Genomic DNA, 21,299 nt, shown 5'->3' with positions numbered 1-21,299 from the left:
AATTAAAAATTATGAATTTTTTATGTAAAATTAATCAAAAATATTGATAAAATCTTAACTTGAGCTATAGCCCATCCTAGCCCTTGGCATTCCTCCGCCCATGTTTGTAGGTTCCTGGTTGGAAAGCAATACATCAAAAAGTTTTGATGATTGAGGATTTCCTTCAAATGACAATGTCTATCAGCCATATCGATCTTCATTTTGTGTAGTCCATCTTGGACTTCACCAAGTGCAGTTTCTAGATGCTCAATATGTTTTTTTATTGATTTTCATAACTAGGTTTTGATACCAGTGTTATGTTTCAATAATTATTTTATGATGTTTTCTCTTAGGATAAGAACAAACTGCAGATTGAATAAAACTTCCTCCTCTTTGTTAATAATACTTGACTACTTAAATAGCAAAACCAATTAACAAACTCATGTACTTAAAACCAACAAAATAAAGGATAATGTCAAACATTTGTACTAACAGAAATACATATAAGTAAATAAGTAAATAACACATGTAATTGTAAGAGATTTATTCCAATATCCATTCCCGCACTGCCCATATGCACAATGCACATCTGCTAACTACCCACCTGCTCTTATTGTCAGCATGGGACATGCACATCCTACGTCCCTTTATTCTCAAAAGTATTTGGGATTTGGTTTGAGACCCCGTATTGAACATCATCATGACCCAACAAAGTAACCGATAATAAGAATTTAAATTTACAATCTCCCGATTCTTCAAGAAACAGAAAGCTTTGTGGAAAATTAAATGATTAGAATAGCAATAATCTAGATATTTTATATCAATTTTAACAATAATACTATTCACAAGAATTGTCATATAGCAAACAGCCTAAATAAATACATAATCATGATAATTAGTAAATTATCTCTTAGTCTTCGTACAACACAATATGGTAAGAGAAATGATAAATAATTCTATTACTGTTACTATAACTATATTTTAAAATTATTTTTGTAGCTGGTCCTATAAATAACAACATTATCTAGTACAATAATCTAACTAACTTTATCTATTAAATCTTTATAATTACTGCAAATATATATTTTTTTGAATTGTTGTCATTTTTTATTCAATAAAACTATACTTCTAAAAGATTTTTTTTTTGTTGTCAGAACATCAAAAACTTATATGAATTAAGAAAAAGGTTTGCGCTTGAGGGTTGTGGCCTAGTGGACCTACCAGGGAATTCTCTGTCTCTATATCTAGATTCGACTCTTTATGCACATGCTTGTTATTCTTGTGGTGCCTTACTTGCCTATTGAGCTTGCAAGGTGTTTAATGATTTCGAGAATTAGTCGTGATACGCATAAGTTGGTCTAGATCCCCCGGATCATTAAAAAAAAGGCTTTGATGAAAAATATATTGTTTCTCTATATTTTTTTTACTATCATATAATTGATTAAAAAATAGAATTATTTGTTACAAGACATGAGTAATATATATTTTTTTTTGCAATATATTTGAGTTAAAATTATCATAACATGTTTTTTTTCTCATTTTCTTATTATATTTTGCTTTTGTGGTCTTGATAAGCTATTATTTAAAAAATAAATATTCTAGTTAAAAAAAAGTATAAAAAGTAGCGTATTAATAAAATGAAGGATTTTTAATTAAATAGATGCTATTTTATCTTAATTTTAAATCATTCAATTTTATTTTGATGATTACTTTAAATTTTTTTTAATTTTTAATTACATTAGTAAAATGAAAGAGGATTTATACTAGAAAATTATTTTTTTCAATATAAGTTAAATTATTAATCTTATTATAAAAAAAATAATTTTAATATAATTAAATAAAAATAAATTAAAAAGCTCAATACAACATAATATTAAATATCTTAATCCATATTTATTTCTCAACTATTCAACTTAGTTTTTAGTTAGCATTAATAATTATTTTTAATATTTATTGACATATTTAATTCTTGATTTATTTTATTAAACGCATTCATCATCCTTTAGATTCACAATTAAAATTTGTCTTGGTTCCATAAAATGTGTAGATGATGCCTGCATATTCTTATTTAGCGTTATTTGTTTTTTAATCTAGTCCATTATGGGTTTCAAGACTCTACATAAATAAGAGTTTTTGTAATAAATCATTTAATAGTTAATAATTAATACACAAGGAACAACTTGTTTAAAAAATAAGTTTTACATGGTTGGTAAAAAATAAAAGAACAATAAATATATTTATACATATTGGGTTCGGATTCGAGTTTTCTTGATAGGAGGAAAATATTCCTCGGTACCCGTCGTCATTTAGAGAAAATACTTTGCATACCTCTTATCTCTTATATGGCAAAATTAATGGTCATGTATAGGCTGTTTAAATCATATGATTTAAATTTAATTTAGAAGTTTTGATAAAATTTTAAATTGAGAATCATTTTAAGTGTCAAAAATTAAATTTTAAATAGAATTTAATTTTTAAAAATAATAAAAAAATAAATTTGATTTACTATACTTAAAAATAACTTCTTCAAAAATTTCCAACCAAATTGAGAGCCGTGTTTCCGCAGCAGTGTCCGTGTCGTATCGTTTCAACATGGACATGGCTAGGTGTTTTCAGTTCACCGTTCCGAGCAACAAAGCCTTAAATAACACCATCAACAAACAGAGACATAAATTTCTCCATTTCATTCCTCTCCAAAACTAAAGCAAACTCGACTCCACTTCCATGCTTGCACTTTGTCATAGAAATTGCTGCGGTCTGATCTATGGAAGTAATCTCTACCTTTTCTGGCCTCCCCCACCCAAGATCAGTTCCATAAACATCATAGTGAGTTGACCCAGCAACACCAAGAAGTAATGCAGCGCCTGGCCTTGCTGTCTTGTTATATGTTGCCAATGCCTCCTTTACTCCATCAAGAACTCCTTTCTCTAAGTTTCTGATAGTATCACCCAGTCTTTCTACTGCCCAGGCAAACCCATTCTCCTCTAGCAGAGCTTCTGCTTCTGTATCTACAGCGAAGGGATAAAGACAGTTACCAAAATATTTGTCATGTATTGGAGGTTCTAAACGAGCTCTACAGTCTGCGAGGAACCCAAAAACAACCTTTCTATTTTTCTCTAACCCCTTTGACTTAACCATACAAATCACCACATATGCGTAGAGGAGAACAAAACTGGACATGTGGACGAGCTTTGTTTCATTTGGATCTTCTTCGTGGATCTTTTCGAATTGCGTGCGAACCCTTTCCCTAAGATTGTTTATTTGCTCACGAGATACCTCGACCACTGCTCGTACTAAGCTAGACTGAGGCGTTATAACTGGCAAAAGCTTCAAACTTCTAGAGCAACTAGGATCCTGACCAGGAACTTTTACTCCTAACCAGGCGTTCAAGAACCTCTTTTCAAACCCTGCAGGATCTTGAATACCTGTTCGATCAAGAACCGGTGTTAATTCTGGCAACAAAGTTGGATATTGCTGCTTCTCGTTATCGCTAAGGGTGCTTATGTAGGACCATGCTTTGATAAACATGGAGTAGCTCGTGCCATCAAGGATAGAATGGTGTGAAGACATTCCAATGCAAAAGCCTTGATTGGGAAACAATGTTATTTGCATAGTCATAGCTGTAGCTTTTGCGTCAGTGACAGGCAACTCAGGTAGATAATGATGTGACTTGATAGCTTCACGGATGTTATTGCCTGAGAGATGATCAAAATCAGCATTAGACTCCGCAACCGTGAGTTGAATAGCATCATTTGGAGTGTATAGAATTGTGGGTTTGGTGGCCTGTGGCGGCCAAGTGATGTTGCCAGCAAGAGGAAGGAAGTGAATGAGAGTACGAGAGAGAGAATGTTTGAGTTTGGGAAGGATTACTGAATTGAAGAAAGCTGGTGTTGACTCGGTGAGTTTATAAAAGAATATGTATCCAACTGGTTGGAGTTTCAACCACATAATATCAAAGAAGGTGAGTGGGACTGATAACTCCGTCGCAAACTCGGGTGGCGTAAAGAATGGGGTGACATGGTGAACGTCCAGGATCTTTACTTGGTGGGCAGAAGTCATAACGATACAGAGATAGAGGCTAGAAAGTGATCTTTAATTTTTAATTCTTTTAGGTCTTTAAATTCTCTTACATCAGTTTGTAAATCCAGGCGCTTTTAATTTGCATTAATTACAATTTATCACAATATTAATTCTAATTTAATCACAGACACATGTAGAAGAAGTTTCTGAAGTTTCTTTTGTTTCGGTTTTTGTTTACTTTATTATTTTTTTATTAAGTTGTTTGGGAAAATAGCATATCTGTTAAATAATAATAATAATAATAATAATGGATATAAAACATTAGATAAACCAAACAAATCTTATTTTATAACATGAAGATTTTTTAAACTATCTATTTTGATATTTTTGAGTTTCTCGTAAAATTAGAAAATTAAAAACATATATATGTTTTCAAAAAAAAAAATCTTCTATTTTCAATTGATAATAACATTTTATATTTCAAAATAACAAGAAATTTTTTTCATAAGTTAACATAAAATCTCTTATTAACATAACAAAGAACAATTAAAACAGTTAGGGTCAATTTCACTATTTATATAAACAATAAAATATCTCTATAATAATTCTTTCATTTCAACTTTTTTCTTCTACTTTGTTTTTTATTTTTGTAATTGTCACCTTATAGTAATTGATATTGTGTATATGAGATTAGGTTTTTATACCTATTGAAACATTTCTAGATCTACCAATTCATTTGATTACCATAATATATAGTTGTTGGGTTTTCTTTACTCTTAAATTTATTACGCTGAGAGACAAATATATTAGAAGAAATATAAGTGTGATATATGATAAAATAATAATAATAATACAAAGTCAAAACTCAAGAATAAAAAAAGATTGAGAGGAAGGTATACTTTTATTAAGTGTTTATCTTTAAACTCTCATAGTTATTCTTTTTTTTTTTTTGTGTTACTCAATAATATTGAATTACAAGCTTTTTTATTAGCATAAATTCTTAAACAATAAAAAAATTAAACTAATACAAAAAAATTCTAATTTGAATATGAATTGTATTTTGCTTAATGAATTAGTTGACTATTTCTTAACTAGTTGACTGTTTTAATTTATTCCACTTGGTTACTCAGTCTCAACTACTCAACCAATTTAACTAATTTTTAAAAATCAGTTTACTTTCAGCATCCTTTTAAAACTTGATTTCTTTATAACTCCCAACATATTTCTCATCTTGATAAAAAAAATTATTTTTTTAATGGCTTTGTGAAGATATTCATAACTTAGTCTTATGTCTTTAAATACTTGACTTCAACTTCCTTGTTTGTAATGCAATCTCATAAGTAATGAATTCTCGTGTCAATATGCTTACTTCTATAATGAAACGCTAAATTCTTTACTAATATAATGGCTGATGAGTTATCCGTATAAATTTCAAAGGGCTTCTATGTAGCATTCACAATTCTTTCAATTATCTCTTTAGCCATATGGAATGACAAGCACATGTTCAACTTCACATATTGATAAAGTGACTATAAATTGCTTCTTTGAACTCCATATAAATATTGTGTCTTCTATATAGAAAATAAAACATGTAATGCTATTTTTAAGAGGTGGAGTATAAGGAAGTGCATATTTATAAGAATTTTAAAATTTATGGTGTGATTGAAACAATGGCTATGAAGTTTGTGCATTATTGTTATCACTCTTCCAGTTGAAATTTGAGTGATTTCTCCAACCAGAATTGTATGTTTGCGAGTATAGGTTATGATTAGGCTTTTGAAAACTGTTTAAAGCATGAGTTTGTTCATGGAGGTATTCCTTAAAATAAGACAAAGTTGAACAGTCATTGGTTAAGTATTTATTGGTTTCACATATTTGATACACAATGTTTTGAACAGATTTTAATTTACCATTATTTTTCAATTCTAGTGCCTCGACTTTTCTAGCTAAAGTTAAAAATTTAACTTGGAGGTTATGATCTTGCTTAAGGTTATACATACCTTGACTAGATGTATGAGGTTGAGTTTTACCGGGTGTCTGTAGTGTTCTAATTTTGAGCATTTTCAGCTAGTAAGTCTAAGTACTCTATTGCTTCATTAAGGTCTCTATCTTCAAAGGTTCTATTGCACATCAATTCAACCATTTGCCTATCTCTAGGTGTTAATCCTTCATAAAAATATGAAACCAATCTTCATATTTCAAAACCATGATGAGGGCAAGTATTAAGCAAATCTCAATACATATACCAATATCGTTAAAATGTTTCTCCTAATTTTTTAATGAAAGTAATGATTTATCTTTTGAAAGAGTTTGTTCTATGAGATGGAAAAAACTTCTTTAAAAATTATTGTTACATTTCATTCCAAACATGAATGGATCATGGTTTTAAATTTTATAACTATATTTTAGCTTTATCTTTTAAAGAAAAAGAAAAAAAAATTTAATTTGATGTTGTTCATACTACAATTTAAGTCATTATAGGTGTTACAGACCTTCTCAAATTCTCTTAAATACAAGTATGGAGAAAATCTAAACCATGAAAAGGAAGTAAAAGTTGAATAATACGTGACTTTAAATTGAAATGAGATGTATCAGAAGGAAAAATTATGTATGAGGGTGCACTTATTCTTGTTGGATTCATGTGGTCTTCAAGTATTCTAACATGATTATTCTTAATATTGTCATTATAAAGTTATTGATTATCTTCTTCAGCTATATTTTCTAAAAATGATAAAAATATCCTACAAAGTCTATCACTTAATGTATGTGACCAAACTCTCATACACATGTAAGAAGACAATAAAATGAAGAAGAAAACAAAATGAAATGAAATAAAACAAAAGAAACAAATTTAGATACAAGAAAAGAGAAAAGAGAAAATAAATTAAATACTACAAGTTCTATGATAATTTTCCTTTCCTACAACGACGCCAAAAACTTGAGACGACCCAAAAGATTGATGTCTTCTCCCAAGTGTAGGAGTGTCAAAATAATAAATAATCTAGCAAGACTGGGATTGAACCACGGGGAGGTTAGCTATGTAAATTATAAATAACAACAACAACAACAATAATAATAACAGTAGTAGTAGTAGTAGTAAGTTAAATAGGACTTTGAGATTGTAAGATTAATGTGATGATTAAACAACGATAAAAACAAATTTCAAGGTGAAAGGATCCATTAATGGTATTTCAAACAAGTATAGTATGAACTCTTTTTATTACTCAACTGGAAACTACACATAAAGAAGTTTCCAATTGGATTATAAATTGTTAACACAATTATATTAGTTATCTTATTCGAATAATGCTAATAACCATTTAACAAGTAAAATATTAAGAGTGAACAAGATAACAAATACAAAACATGTTAATATCAAACATTAAAGTCCATGTTGAGTTTACACTATACTTATTATTACACCATTAGTATAACATTTTCACCTTGACATAATAAACTTAACTAAATATAATGAAAAAAGAGAAACATAAATAAACAAGATAAGAACATAAATAAGATATAAGTTAACTAAGTAAAGAAAATAAAATAAAAAGTATAAACAAGATATTAACATAATCAAAACTGATGCATTACAATAAATACAAAGCAAGAACATAATCTTGATCTGAAAATCAAGATATCTAAATGTATAGCAAATGCCTCCTTTTATAAGCCAAAATTAGAAATTATTGATTTGTTGACTAATTGTTGAGTGGGTGGTCACATCTTGACTTTGTGACAATTCTTATCTTCTTGTCTAAACAAAGCATTATTGCTAACATCAGAATTTGAAAAGACTTAAATCATGAAAGTTCTAAGAAAGTGTTTCAGCTTTCCAACAAAAAAAAATTGAGATCATTTGGACTTCTAGAACTCAACATGTGGGTTAAACACTGAACAATATCTGGGTTGCAGAACAGATTCTGACTTCTCTATTATTACTAAGATTTAGACTTTCAAATAGCAAAATTAAATCTCACATTCCTATGAATATTTTATGCTTATGTCTTAGCTTTCTAGTTATATAAACCAAATTAAAATCCAAGATCTACAGCTCTATATATGACCTAATGATTGAACAGTGTTCCAGTTTGGACTAAACCAACATATTTTTTCTAAGCTTCACCCTCTCTTTGTCATTTCAATTTCAGTGGTTGAACTCATCAATCAATTCTTTGATTTATGTGGTAAGCTTGCATTTAAGATAAACATTTACCATAAATTAAAAGTATCTTATATATCAGACTTATTATTATAAAACATTGTTTAGTTAAGGAGTTAGTGATACTTTAAGTGCAAAATGTTGATATAAAACCTTGATAAAAATGCACTTTTAAGTACTAATTATTTAGGTCTTTCATTTCTTTTTCTTTACTTAGTTAACTTATATCTTATTTATGTTCTTATCTTGTTTATTTATGTTTCTCTCTTTCATTATATTTAGTTAAGTTTATTATGTCAATGCGAAAAGGTTACACTAATGGTGTGAGAATACGTATAGTGTAAACTCAACATGGACTTTAATATTTGATACTAACATATTTATATTTGTTATCTTATTCACTATTAATACTTTGCTTGTTAAATGATTAATCTAGATTTATATTGTATAACCTTTGATACAACAAATACTTGGAACTTTCATAGCCCAACCGTATGGTATAATCAACACCTGCACTATGAAAGAAACTTGATTTATTGTTAAGTTATGATCATGAATATTTGATAATATTTACAAGTATTAGCATTATTCGAATAAGATAATTAATATAATCATGTTAACAATTTATAATCTGATTAGAATCTTCTTTGTGTGTGGTTTCTAGTTGAGTAATAAAAAGAGTTTATACTATACTTGTTTGAAATATCATTAGTAGATTCTCTAACCTTGATAATTACTTTATCATTGTTTAATTCTCATAGTGATCTTGTATCTCAAAATCCTATTTAAGTTGTTGTTGTTGTTGTTGTTATATAGTTAACCTCCATATGGTTCGACTCCGGTCTTACCGGGTTATTTGTTACTTTAATACTCTTGTACTTGGAAGAAGACATCAATATTTTGATCTTGTCAGTTATCATTCAAAAGTATATACGTAAATGGTTAGTACGACGTGTTTATTTGAAATTCTTGTCAGTCACTACTTCCATACAGTGTTGTTTGAAAAAAGTGTTAGCAATAAAGGAATTCCAAAAGCTTCATTAAAGGCTAATAAAGTTACTACTAATCTTATTCAAGATTTAAGAGTGAATCGTCTTAAAGAGAAAGCTAGTAATATGGTTCAATCTTGAGATACGACCCAAGTAAAGTCATATTCTAATTTTGATTTACATCATCCAGTTTTACACCATTGAGAATAACTTCAAATCCAATCATTGGATCGAGATGAAACTTTGTCAAAAGCTTCCAGAGGTATTTATCTATATTAGGGTAAATGTTTAGATGAATTAGAGTTCGGAATGGACTTGTGATATAGGTCAGAACAGGTTGTGTAAATTTTATTATATAGTTCCTTTTGACCTGTAGCTTCCTATTTAGCAAAGATCCTTTCTCTAAAAAGATGTGGTAGTTTGTTTTAGAAATTTTCTAGTTCCACAAGAATATTTAATAATTTGAAACATAATTTTCAAGAGTGGCAATGTTTCATTAATATTCCACAATTCTTTTCTTATAAGGATTCCTTATTCATCCTAACTATACAAGGAAAGAAAGGCTGGTGCTATTTAATGAAAATTAGTTATTTTTATTATTTTCTTTCATGTTTGAGCTTAATTAAAACTTTATTTTGAGTTAGGATCCAAGACTTGTTTAGATCAGGTTATAACCTTTTCAGTTTAGGATTTTTAGGTCAGTTTTATATGTGGGTCAGTTCAACCCACAAGTGTAGATCCATTAGAGTTAATTTTTAAGAACTATTTATACACAAGTAACCTAAATTTCAACATCCATTGATGAATAATACTTCTAAATTTTTCAATTTTAATGTGTGAGAGTGATTCTTATATTTTTCAGTTCCTGAACAAACTGACTCTGACTTTGAAAAGATTAACTAGCTTTGTGGCATCATTCTAATTCATTCCAATAGTGTTGGTACTTTGGGGTAGGTTTGCATTATGTCACACTCCTATCAGACATATTTCAACTTTCCAGGATTAGATCTCAATCATGATTGTAGGTTGGATGACTATGTGAGTACGAGGTTCGTATCATCTTAGGTCAAACATGGCTATCAAACCCAAGGCTAGACCAAACCAACACACCTTGGATCTGGTATGGTTTGCTAGACATGTTGATTAGTATTAAAAATAAATTTTTATCGAGGTTTTATTTCAGTATTTTATACTTGAAGTATCAATAACTCTTTAACTAAGACTCCGTTTGTTTGTAGGAAAGTTGTTTCCTTTTGGAAAGTGAATTCCGGGGAAAATGAATTCCTGGAAAATGAATTATTTTTTGATGTTTGGTAGTGTTATGAAAAATGAATTGGAAAACACTTTCCAGTATTAGGTTATGTTATGAAAAATGAACTGGAAAATAATTTATTAATGTTTTATTTTTCTCAAGTTTATTAAAATAATAAGGAACAAATCTTACAAATTAAAAAGTTGAATAAGAATGAAATTGAAAAAGAATATAATTTCATAAATTATCTCAAATAAAATAAATAATAATTAAAATAATAAAGATCAAATCTAAAAACAAAAAGATGAAGAAATTAAAATAATAATAATTAACATTTCATAAAGTATTTTAAATAAAATAACTAGATATCAAAAGAATGAGGATCAAATTTGATAGATAAAAAATTTCAATAAAAAATAATAGGAGAAAAGAAAATAACAATTATAAAAATGAGGATCAAAGTTAATATAAAAATTAAATTTTAAGAAATGAAATTGAAAAATAAATATTCAAAACAAAATATATATAGCAATCAAAAATTTGAGGATCAAATTTAATATAGTCAGTAAAAAATAACATTTCTAAATTTTTCACAACTTCCGAAAAGTGTTTTCCACCCAAATTTTTCAGGAAAACACTTTCCTGAAAACCAAGCCAAATTTTTCTTTGACTGGAAAGTGTTTTTCGTTGACCAACTTTCCTAATAGTAAACAAACACAAGAAAGTTTGGAAAGTGATTTCCCGAAAACCACTATCCGAAAAACAAACATAATAAAAAAGAAAAACACTTTTCTGAGAACCAAGTCAAATTTTTCTTTGGCTGAAAAGTGTTTTCTGTTGACTAGAAAGTATTTTCTATTGACTGGAAAGTGTTTTTCGTTGACCGGAAAGTGTTTTTTATTGACCAACTTTTCTAATGGCAAACAAACACAGGAAAGTTTGGAAAATGGTTTCCCGGAAACTACTTTCTGGGAAACAAACATGGACTAAAGAATGTTTTATAATAACAAGTCAGATACTATAAAATACTTTTAATTTATGGTAAATATTCATCTTAAATGCAAGCCTATCACATAAATTAAAGGATTGAGTAATGACTTCAACTACTGAAATTGAGAAGACAAAGAGAGGGTGAAGTTTAGAAAAGTGATGTTGGTTTACTCCAAACTAGAATATTGTTTAGTCATTAGGTAATATCTTGATCTATAGATCTTGGATTTCAACTTGGATTTCAACTTGGTTTATATGGCTATAAATCTAATACACAAGCCTAAAACATTTATAGGAATGCAAGACTCAATTCTACTATTTGGAAGTCTAAATCTTAGCAACAACGAAGAAGTCCGAATCTATTCTGCAACCTAAACATTGTTCAGTGTTCAGCCTATATCTTAAGTTCTAGAAGTCTAAATGACCTTAATTTTTATTTTTATTTTGAAAACTGAGATAATTTCCTAGAACTTTCATGATTCAAGTTTGTTCAAATTTTGATGTTAGCAATGATGTTTTATTGAGACAAGAAGAAAAGGATTGTCACGAAGTCAAGATGTAGTCACTCACTTAATAATTAGTCAACAAATCAATAGTTTCTAATTTTGGCATATAAAAGGAGGTATTTTTCATGCATTTAGACATCTTGGTTTTCAGATCAAGATTATATTCTTGCTCTCTCTTTATTATAATGCTTAAGTTTTGCTTATATTAATCTCTTATTTATGCTTCTCATTTTCTTTCCTTTACTTCGTTAACTTTAATCTTATTTATGTTCTTATCTTGTTTATTCATGTTTCTCTCTTTTATTATGTTTAGTTAAGTTTATTATATCAATGTAAAAAGGTTACACTAATAGTGTAAGAATAAGTATAGTATAAACTCAATATGGACCTTAATGTTTGATACTAAAAAGTTTTGTATTTGTTATTTTGTTCACTCTTAATACTTTGCTTGTTAAATGGTTAATCTAGATTTGTATTATATAGCACTTGGTACAACAAATACTTGACACTTTCATAGCCGAATCGTATGGTATAACTGACACTTGTGTCTATGAAAGGAACTTGATTTATTGTTAATATAAATTATAATTATGAATACCTGACAACATTTACCAATATTAATATTATTCAAATAAGATAACTAATGTAATCATGTTAACAATTTATAATCTGATTGGAACCTCATTTGTATGTGGTTTCTAGTATAATAATAAAAAGAGTTTATAATATACTTGTTTAAAATATCAATAGTGGATCCTCTAACTTTGATAATTCTTTTATTCTTATTTAATCCTTATATTAATTTTAAAAACTCAAAGTCCTCTTTAACTTATTATCATTATTATTATTATAGTTAACCTCCCTGTGGTTCGACATCAATTTTGTCGAGTTATTTATTACTTCGACACTCTTACACTTGAAAAAAGACATCAATCATTTGATCATATCATACGTACACCTGGTTTTTCCAATCATGCCAGACTTAAATGACTTAGGTCTAAGCAAGTGATAATTAAAATGTTGAGATGTATAATTTTTTCATTATTTTTATAAAAAATATTTCAACTATCATTGAAATATCATAAATAGAAATTCAAGTTCAGAAATTATTTATAAACAACAAATTATCATAAAAATCTAAAATGTTTTAGATCTAAAATTCAAATCATATATTCCCATTCAAATAGTTTTTTTTTATGTTTATGAATTTGTTATTTTTTTAATAAAAATTATATTTTATCTCCTTTTTTCTTCACTTTTTATATTTTTTTTTAACTCAATGCCTAGATCTGACATGACCCAAGTTGTCTGGGTCTAACAATCATGCCAAACCCAAGCGACTTGGGTTTGGCGGCCATGCCCAAACTCTTGGATTTAACATTGGTTTTATTATTTTTAAATTCAAAAAGTTGTGGTGAACTTACGTTTTATTTGAGTTTGGTAAATAAGCAAGACTTAAATTATTTGGGTGTCAAATCTGAGGCTAAAAAAAATATTATAATACCAAGACTTGTAATTTTTTTATAGAAATTTTTTTTTGTAACTATTTTTTAAATATTCTAAATAGAAATTCAAGTTTAAAAATTATTTATAATAAAAAATTATCACAAAAATCTAATTTAACGTTTTAGATTTAAAAATTTAAATCATACTTTTTCATTGAAATAGTTTATTTTCTTTATATTTATAAATTTATTATTCCTTCAATAAAAATTCTATCTTCTCTTTTTTCTTTTTTTTAACTTAATGCCTAGATTAGGTATAACCCAATCGTTTAAGCCTGGCAACCATGCCAAACCCAAGCAACTTAGGTTTGGTGGCTATACCCAAGCTCTTGAATCTAGTATTAATTTTAATATTTTTAAAATCAAAAGATTATACCAAATTCACATTTATTTGGATTTAATAAACAACCTAAATTTAAATTATTTAGGAACCATATATAAAATGCTTAAAACATTCTTTATATTTTTAATATTTTTATATATTTTAAATAAAATTTAATGTTAACCCAGAGCATAGAGTAATACATTAATATATATCTATATACTAGTAATACATTAATAGATATCCTCGCGATCGTGTGTCCGATTTTGTTCGTGGATCTTTATGTTCTTTAATCCTTTGGGTGCAACCACTTTTATGGTCACACGGATACATACTATGCATGCAAATAAACATTATCATCTAACATTGACTATAGCATCATCATCCATCGCAATATTTGACTTCTAAATGGGATTTCGATGAATGTAATAATCCCTTGTGCACTCTGGTGCGACAGCTTCGGATGCTCGTAGAACAGGAAGACATCCAACAAGGATAGATTATCTTTAAACATTAATTCGTCATCTTCACTTGGGCGTGAACAATTAATCATATACAGCAGCACTTACAATATTTCTTGACAAAAATGGTCAACAGATGCAGCAACTATTATCACTACATTTTATCCCAAAAAGTAACAGCAACAAAGCAGATACAGGAACAAAACCATTATCTCTGGATTCTCACGACTCCAAACAACTATTTTCTTCTCCATGTTTCTTCTTTGTACCATGTTAGTTGGCTAGAACGATGTAATTGTCTAGCAGGTATCAGCAGAGTATTTTATACAGCAATTTTGTCTTCTTTTAGTTGTAGAAGCAGTGGTCTCTGGTTATTGTTGCCAAAATCCATTCCTTTGAGTAAGGGATGCTTCTCAGCCACCACCTTTTGAGGTTTGAATGGTGCTGCATTAGTGTTGGCTGTGTTATGGCCGCTGTTTCTAGCCGCAGGGACATCATGGTTATGCTTTCCCTCGTATGTAGTTATGACAGCTTTGGGATCTGCTGAGGCCCTCTCAACATGCTTACGAACATTGCATCCTGCACTGGTGCATTTGTAATAGCTCCTGTTGACATAAAGAATGCATTAGTGTTCTCACAGAAAGCTATGAAGCAAAATGCAATGCATGAAAATTTGATTGCAGTAGAATATTCTGAATGAAGGAAACAAATATCATGGAAAACATGCCAAGATCTGATTGCGACATTACAGGCAAGAGCTGTGAACAGTTTAATTGAGTCAACTACAAAGTGGAGTATACTAGAAAATTGCCCAACTTAGTTGATGCACTAAACACAATTTTCATGTCATAACTAGGCGAGGTGATCAAAGATGAAGCAATAAAAAATAATAATAATAATAATAATAAAATAAAATTTATTTAAGCTAAGACAAACACAGATATTAAAATTGGCAACATAAAAGATGATGAAATGAGGCATGTGGCCAAATGCATGAGAAAATTGACATCAGCTCATGATTTCATATATATATATATATAAGGCCCTTTGTAGAACCAGATGAAAATCAGAAATAACTTCACTGCAACCCAGGTGGTAGAAATAAGACTTTGTAATAATTTTAACTACTATTAATTGCAAGAAGAGAATAGACACAAAAAAATTTCCCCTCCCTGATGCCTCAATATTCTGATATCAAGGACGCCATGAAAGCTAAAGGATTTTATGCTTTAACTAGCAAATTAATTATCAAAATATTCAAAAAATAAACAATCATAATTTGGTCAATTACAAATTGTTTAGAGAAAGTTCTTCTGAAAGGTGGCCTAACACATGTCATCAGCAAGTTTCATAGAGAAGGATCAGCATTGAATAATTGTACTAATTGTCATGAAACAGATAAACAAAGTTCTGCAAGCTATTGCGCATGTCAAATGGAGCAAATAGACAAGAAAGATGAGTTATCCGTTGGTCTCTTTCCATTTTCTGAAATTCAATTCAAAACTTCAGCCCAGAAATTAACTCTGCTTGAGTTACAATCAAGGTTTCGAGTATTGTTCGTCACCATTTGTGTAACATTAATATTTAATCTAACATTAATTTCTAGTTGTGTTAAATCCCTTCAAAACAGGTTCTCTAATGTCATAAATATATAGGCTTAGCAGCCCTTACTTTCAAGCATAATGGTCTTTCTTCCTCAAAAGGCTCGTCTTTATAGGCCCCTCTCCTACATGTGCTACCTCATTCAATTTTCTTCCCAAAAGTTTAAACCACCACCCTCTACCCTTTACTGTAAAAATCAAAATACAACTTTTAAATTGAGATTTAAGGTAATGATGGCAAACCAATGCAACAATAAACATCCTGGTTTGCAATTACAGAGCTGAAAATTTGATCTTGAGAACAGCAACTTTGTGCAAAAAGGAGCTGAATAATAGGCTCTCTCCAATTTCTCCTATCTAACCTAGATTTGTGAAACCATTACTAGGTATTAGCCTTCTCATGTTCTAGAGTTCACATTTTTTTCAAATAAAAAAAAATTAAAAAACTAGAGGGGATGTAAACCTTCCAAATATTTTGAGTATTTAAAATTGACAAGGTGCTAGAAGTTGGATCCGGGATGATGCATATGATGTAATGTGCAAGTATTATGCTCACGGAAAGGACCCTAGGATACACCTGTATACCAGGACAGTGTAGGCGAGCATAAACAAAATTAAGTAAACCACTAATTACCTTGGATGAGGATTCCCTTTGACCACCTTCTGGCCATACTTGCGCCACCTGTAGCCATCATCCAAAAGATCAACTTCACTTCTAGTTTGGACAATGATTTTTGGTTCTGTGATGGTCTTGTGTGGTAAAGTCGCCTCAGATGTCACAACATCTATTTGCCTGCGCTCCGAGATGAAATTCTCAGAAAATTATCAGAAAAAAGGAGATATGTGTGATTTTAAACAGTGAAACATCCCAAACTTGCCTTCTCTTTGGGATTGGCTCATCATCACCCCTCTCTTCTTCTTGCACAGCTGCATTACCTGCTTCCTCATTGTCACTTGATCCAGGTGGCTCTGAGAGATCTGCTTGAGTAGATTCCTGATCCCTTGTAGTTACTGAATGAGCAGGTAATGTTTCAGTCATTTCATTTACATTACCAGCATGAGCTTGTGAAACAACTTCAGGCTTAGACTGAGAATGAATACTTCCATTTGAATCATCGCCATCTCTTGAAAGCTTGTTGAGTTGATCGTGGTTGTGCTGACCTTTGTAGATGATTTCAGTTATTTGGTCATCACTGGAATGCTCAACCTTCTTTTTTACTGGGCAATTTAGATGTGTACATTTGTAGTAGCTTCTTGGATATTCACTACCTTTGATAGGCTTTTGACCATATTTACGCCAGTTGTAACCATCATCAGTAGGTTTATCACCAGCAGGAGGTTGGTATTTCCTTTCAGACTGAGAAAGCTCTGCTGGTTCCACCATGGAATTCTGCGCATCAGAGGTTGAGGGTGGCATCAGCTGCTGCTGTTGCAAAGCTTCACCAGGGTTGAAGGATGGATATTGTGTCAACAACTCCTTAGCTGCTGTTACTGAAGAAGGCTGATATTGAACTTGCATATGCATTTGAGATTGGGCAAATAATGCAGCTTGAGCTGTAACCTGCACCAAGGCCTGCTGATGGGACATTCCAAAGGGACTCTGCATGGGAAATAGAGGTATAAATACACAAACACACACACACACACACACACACATGATTGCTAACACTGATCATCGCTTCAATAATATGGTAGCAAGCACCGGTGGTACGCCATATACTTCCACACTTGGAAACATGCCCCCACATTCATCCATTGTGGAAAGGCCATCTCTTTCTAAGGTTCTAGGATTGGTATTCAACAAAATTTTCAAGTTTCAATTCCATCATATAGATTGTACCAGTAGATCACTCCAATAGTTTCCATATAAGCATTATGTGCTCAAACAAGAAACAGGTAAAAGAATATCTCATATGGCTGAGTTTTTTTTATCAAATTATTAGCCCAGATCATGTTCTTCCTATCAGCCGAACTAGCCAACCAACCATTTCCAACTCCAAGACAAGCTTATGCAACACCAAAGTTCTCCTCATTTGAGAAAAAAAGATAGAGAACAATGCTTGGTAAAGAGTGAAGCCCCCTATAAATAAGACCTTGCATGTTTAAAGCAACAAAATGAAATGGTGGCCGCAATTTGGGTGAGGAACAGATAACACTTTGCTTGGTTTCACGCGTTAGAGCACAAAACAAGAAATGATTTTCATTTCATGCAGTGACAAGATAATCAACTTAGCTGCTTTCCAGTCCAGATGTTCTGGCGAGCAAAAAAATAGCAAATTTTGGAAGACTCAAGTTTAAGAATCAAAACTCCTAAGAAGCTTTCCCTTTTTGGAACTATATCGCATCCCAAAATAAAGTCTTCTAATTCAGGGGGGTGGGGGGTGGGTGGGGGCAATTCAATATTACTTGCTCATAAATATAATCTTTTTGTCTATAATAAAACATTATAATCACACAAACCAGCATCGCTCTTCTTTAAACCAATCTGAAAGGTAAACCAAGAAAACAAGCACCAAGTAACAAGCTGATAATTCCCTGCCTTAACAAAAAAAAGATCAAAGCACTTACATTACCAAACTCAAGCAACAAATCCTCACATGCAAAATTAAAGCAATCAAACCATCATCATCCAATCAAGAAAAAAAAATTCCAACATTACATTAACAAAGAAGCATTACAAATAACAAAACCCAAATCCACAGATCGAAAAACAAAAAGGGAAAAAAAACACAGAATTACCCCAGGAGAAAAGAAAGCAGGAGAGTCAAGCAAACCAGAAGGGCTCAAGCCAGGAAGGACAGTGAACAATGGAGAGAGAGCCACCACCAAATTCGTAGGCCTACTTGGTTTAAAACCCAGATTGCTATAACTATTAATACCATTTTCTTTTGAAGAAGGAATAGCAGTAGTGGTAGTATTAGTATTAGTATTGTTGTTGTTGGGTATTAAATTGTCAGTGAAAAACGCAGGCCGGGCAATTGGAGAAGCCATAGCACCAGCAAGAAGTTGAGAGAAAGAAGGGTAATCAGATTCAGGGTAGGGCGTGTCGGCGAAGAAACTGGAGACTAGAGTCACAGGACCAGCACTTAGACCACCTGAGAAAAGGGTCTCCATAGATGGTCTTGGTGGAAGAGTTATTGTAGGCTTTGCTGGGGCTGCTGTTGTAGGGTTTTCTTGTTTCTCTGCCATTTTTCTTCTTCTTTTTCCTTCCCTTTTACGGGCGCTAATTGCAGTGTTTGTTGTCGAGTGTTGTGTGTGAAAACAGGAAAGGAGTTTTCTTTTCGATCTCTCAAGTCTGATGAACTCTGCCTTTCACCCTGTCTGTCTCCGACCAGAAGATGAAGAAATCTGTCTCATGGAAGTCTCGAACTGGTCCCTAATTATTTTCAGATCCTCAATATAGCTGTGAAACCAATGAGTTTCCGTTAGCGTCCCAAGTCGGTTCAAGATTCACTTTGGGGAATACAAGCGATAAATCTTGTGAAAATAAATGGATAGATAGATCGAGGACTGGTTTGTCTAAGCTTTCTTCTCTTCGTTTGTTCGATGTAAATTCCGAAACAAAAGGTAATGTCCTCTTTTCTTTCATGTTACAAATCCATGTTATAGACTTAGAATGCAACTAATTAAGAATTAGATGCACATGACAAGTTCTTGTTTAGGATATGGTAGGTAACTAACCAATTAGTTGTTTTATGTTTGAACTGTTGATTTGTACCATGAAAAAGTAAATTTTTCATACATTTGAGTTTTGCATGAGTTATGAAATAAATTTAGTTATTTTAATCATTTCTTTGTTTTAATTTAATTTTTGTGGGGGAAAAATCTTGAAAATCATTAAAAAACCACAAGAATAAAAAATATATAACAAAAATACAACTGATATATTTTTTAGATTATAATTGAGAATTGAATTGAAAAGAAATTGAAGAAATGAGTTTAAATTGGTTTAATTTGACTAAAATTGAAAGAAATTGAAGTTTAAAGATGAGTTTGGAATAAATAACCAAGTTAAAAAATTAATTAAATATTTAATTGAGAAAAACAATTGAAATTGAAAGTGGGTTTGATTTAAAAATAAAGAATTGAAGAGCTTAAAAATGAAGAATTAAAAATCTAAGGGTTGATATGAAAGCATTGAAAACACCAAAGGGTACATTGTAATTTAGTCAGGGGCAAAATTAAAAAATATTAAAGAAAAGAGATGAAATAGATCAAATAATTGATGAAGATCCAAAGACCAAGAATTGAAACACAAAAGACACTGAAATATAGGGACTTATATGAAGACGAGTCTAATTTAATAAGGAAAAACCTAAGGCTGAAAATTCTTAAGATAAAACGATGCGTTTCAAAAAAAAAAGGGGGGGAACACGCATTGAAGATGCACAACAAAGGGAAAACAAAATGGTTGTTTTGTTAAAATTTCTAGACTGAGTAAAGGCGACTGATCCTCAATTTTGATCCCAATTAATTCTCTTAATGACACATGACACGACTAAAAGATTGATATCTTCTTTTAAGTGCAGGAGTGTCGAAGTAGTAAATAACCTGGCAAGACCGGGGTCGAACCACAGAGAGGTTAATTGTACAAATTATAAATAACAATAATACAACAACAATAACAATAACAACAACAACAATAATAATAGTAACAACAACAACAACAACAACAATAATAATAATGATAATAATAATAATAAAGAAAAAGAAGAAGATGAAGATGAAGATGAAGATGAGAACTTTGAGATGAACTATTAACGTAAAGATTTAACAACGATAACAATAAATGTCAAGGTTAGAGGATCCACTAATGGTATGTCAAACAAGTATAGTATAAACTCTTATTATTCAAATGGAAACCACACACAAAGGAGGTTCCAAACAGATTATAGATTGTTAACATGATTACATTAGTCATCTTATTCAATTAATGTTAATACTTGTAAATCTCGTCAAGCATTCATGATTATAACTTATGTTAACAACCAATCAAGTTCCTTTCATAACTCAGATGTCGGTTATACCATATAGTATGGGCTATGAAAGTGCCAAGCATTTGTTGTACCAAGTGTTATACAACATAAATCAAGATTAGTCATTTAACAAGCAAAATATTAAAGAGTGAACAAGATAACAAATATAAAACATGTTAGTATCAAACATTAAAGTCCATATTAAGTTTATACCATACTTATTCTTACACCATTATTGTAACCTTTTCACCTTGACATAATAAACTTAGCTAGACATAATGAAAGAAAGAAAAATAAATAAACAAAATAAGAACATGAATAAAATTAAAGTTAACTAAGTAAATGCAAGGAAATTAAAGGCATAAACTTGATATTAATGAAAGCAAAGCATAAACATTACAAAAAATACAAAAAGAGAAAGCTAGAGCATGATCTTGATCTGGACACCAAGATGCCTAAATGCATGGCAAATGCCTCCTATTATAGGCCAAAATTGAGAACTATTGATTTGATGACTAATTGATGAGTGGGTGGTC

General features: G+C 30.5%; 2 protein-coding genes across 3 annotated transcripts; both read right to left on the bottom strand.

The window, feature by feature from the left end:
* Window positions 1-2,619: 2,619 nt before the first annotated feature.
* LOC105119130 (phenolic glucoside malonyltransferase 1-like) lies at window positions 2,620-4,038 on the bottom strand. Its single transcript, XM_011017237.1, has one exon. It carries the CDS (start codon window positions 4,036-4,038, stop codon window positions 2,620-2,622), a length of 1,419 nt encoding a protein of 472 aa, XP_011015539.1.
* A 10,168-nt stretch (window positions 4,039-14,206) lies between these two features.
* Window positions 14,207-19,384, bottom strand: LOC105119129 (probable WRKY transcription factor 3). Of its 2 annotated transcripts, none has more exons than XM_011017235.1 (4): window positions 18,527-19,384; window positions 16,666-17,387; window positions 16,422-16,580; window positions 14,207-14,791 (listed from the first exon to the last, which is right to left on the bottom strand). In XM_011017235.1, exons 1-4 carry the CDS (start codon window positions 18,974-18,976, stop codon window positions 14,509-14,511), a joined length of 1,614 nt encoding a protein of 537 aa, XP_011015537.1. In that variant the 5' UTR covers window positions 18,977-19,384; the 3' UTR covers window positions 14,207-14,508. The 2 variants fall into 2 exon arrangements, with proteins under 2 accessions (XP_011015537.1, XP_011015538.1); XM_011017236.1 differs by having other exon boundaries at window positions 16,666-17,390; window positions 18,530-19,384.
* Window positions 19,385-21,299: the final 1,915 nt, after the last annotated feature.

Source organism: Populus euphratica, unplaced genomic scaffold, assembly GCF_000495115.2.
Source record: "Populus euphratica unplaced genomic scaffold, PopEup_1.0 scaffold2549.1, whole genome shotgun sequence".
NCBI lineage: Eukaryota > Viridiplantae > Streptophyta > Magnoliopsida > Malpighiales > Salicaceae > Populus > Populus euphratica.
This window is presented reverse-complemented; position numbering and strand designations above follow the sequence as displayed.

Bases quoted from the DNA above. Each gene is read 5' to 3' on its own strand.
- LOC105119130 (XM_011017237.1), bottom strand. From the start codon at position 4,038: ATGACTTCTGCCCACCAAGTAAAGATCCTGGACGTTCACCATGTCACC.
- LOC105119129 (XM_011017235.1), bottom strand. From the start codon at position 18,976: ATGGCAGAGAAACAAGAAAACCCTACAACAGCAGCCCCAGCAAAGCCT. The intron at 16,581-16,665 runs GCAAGTTTGGGA...CTCGGAGCGCAG, and splicing joins GAGCCAATCCCAAAGAGAAG to GCAAATAGATGTTGTGACAT. The intron at 14,792-16,421 runs GTAATTAGTGGT...TTATGTCAACAG, and splicing joins AAAGGGAATCCTCATCCAAG to GAGCTATTACAAATGCACCA.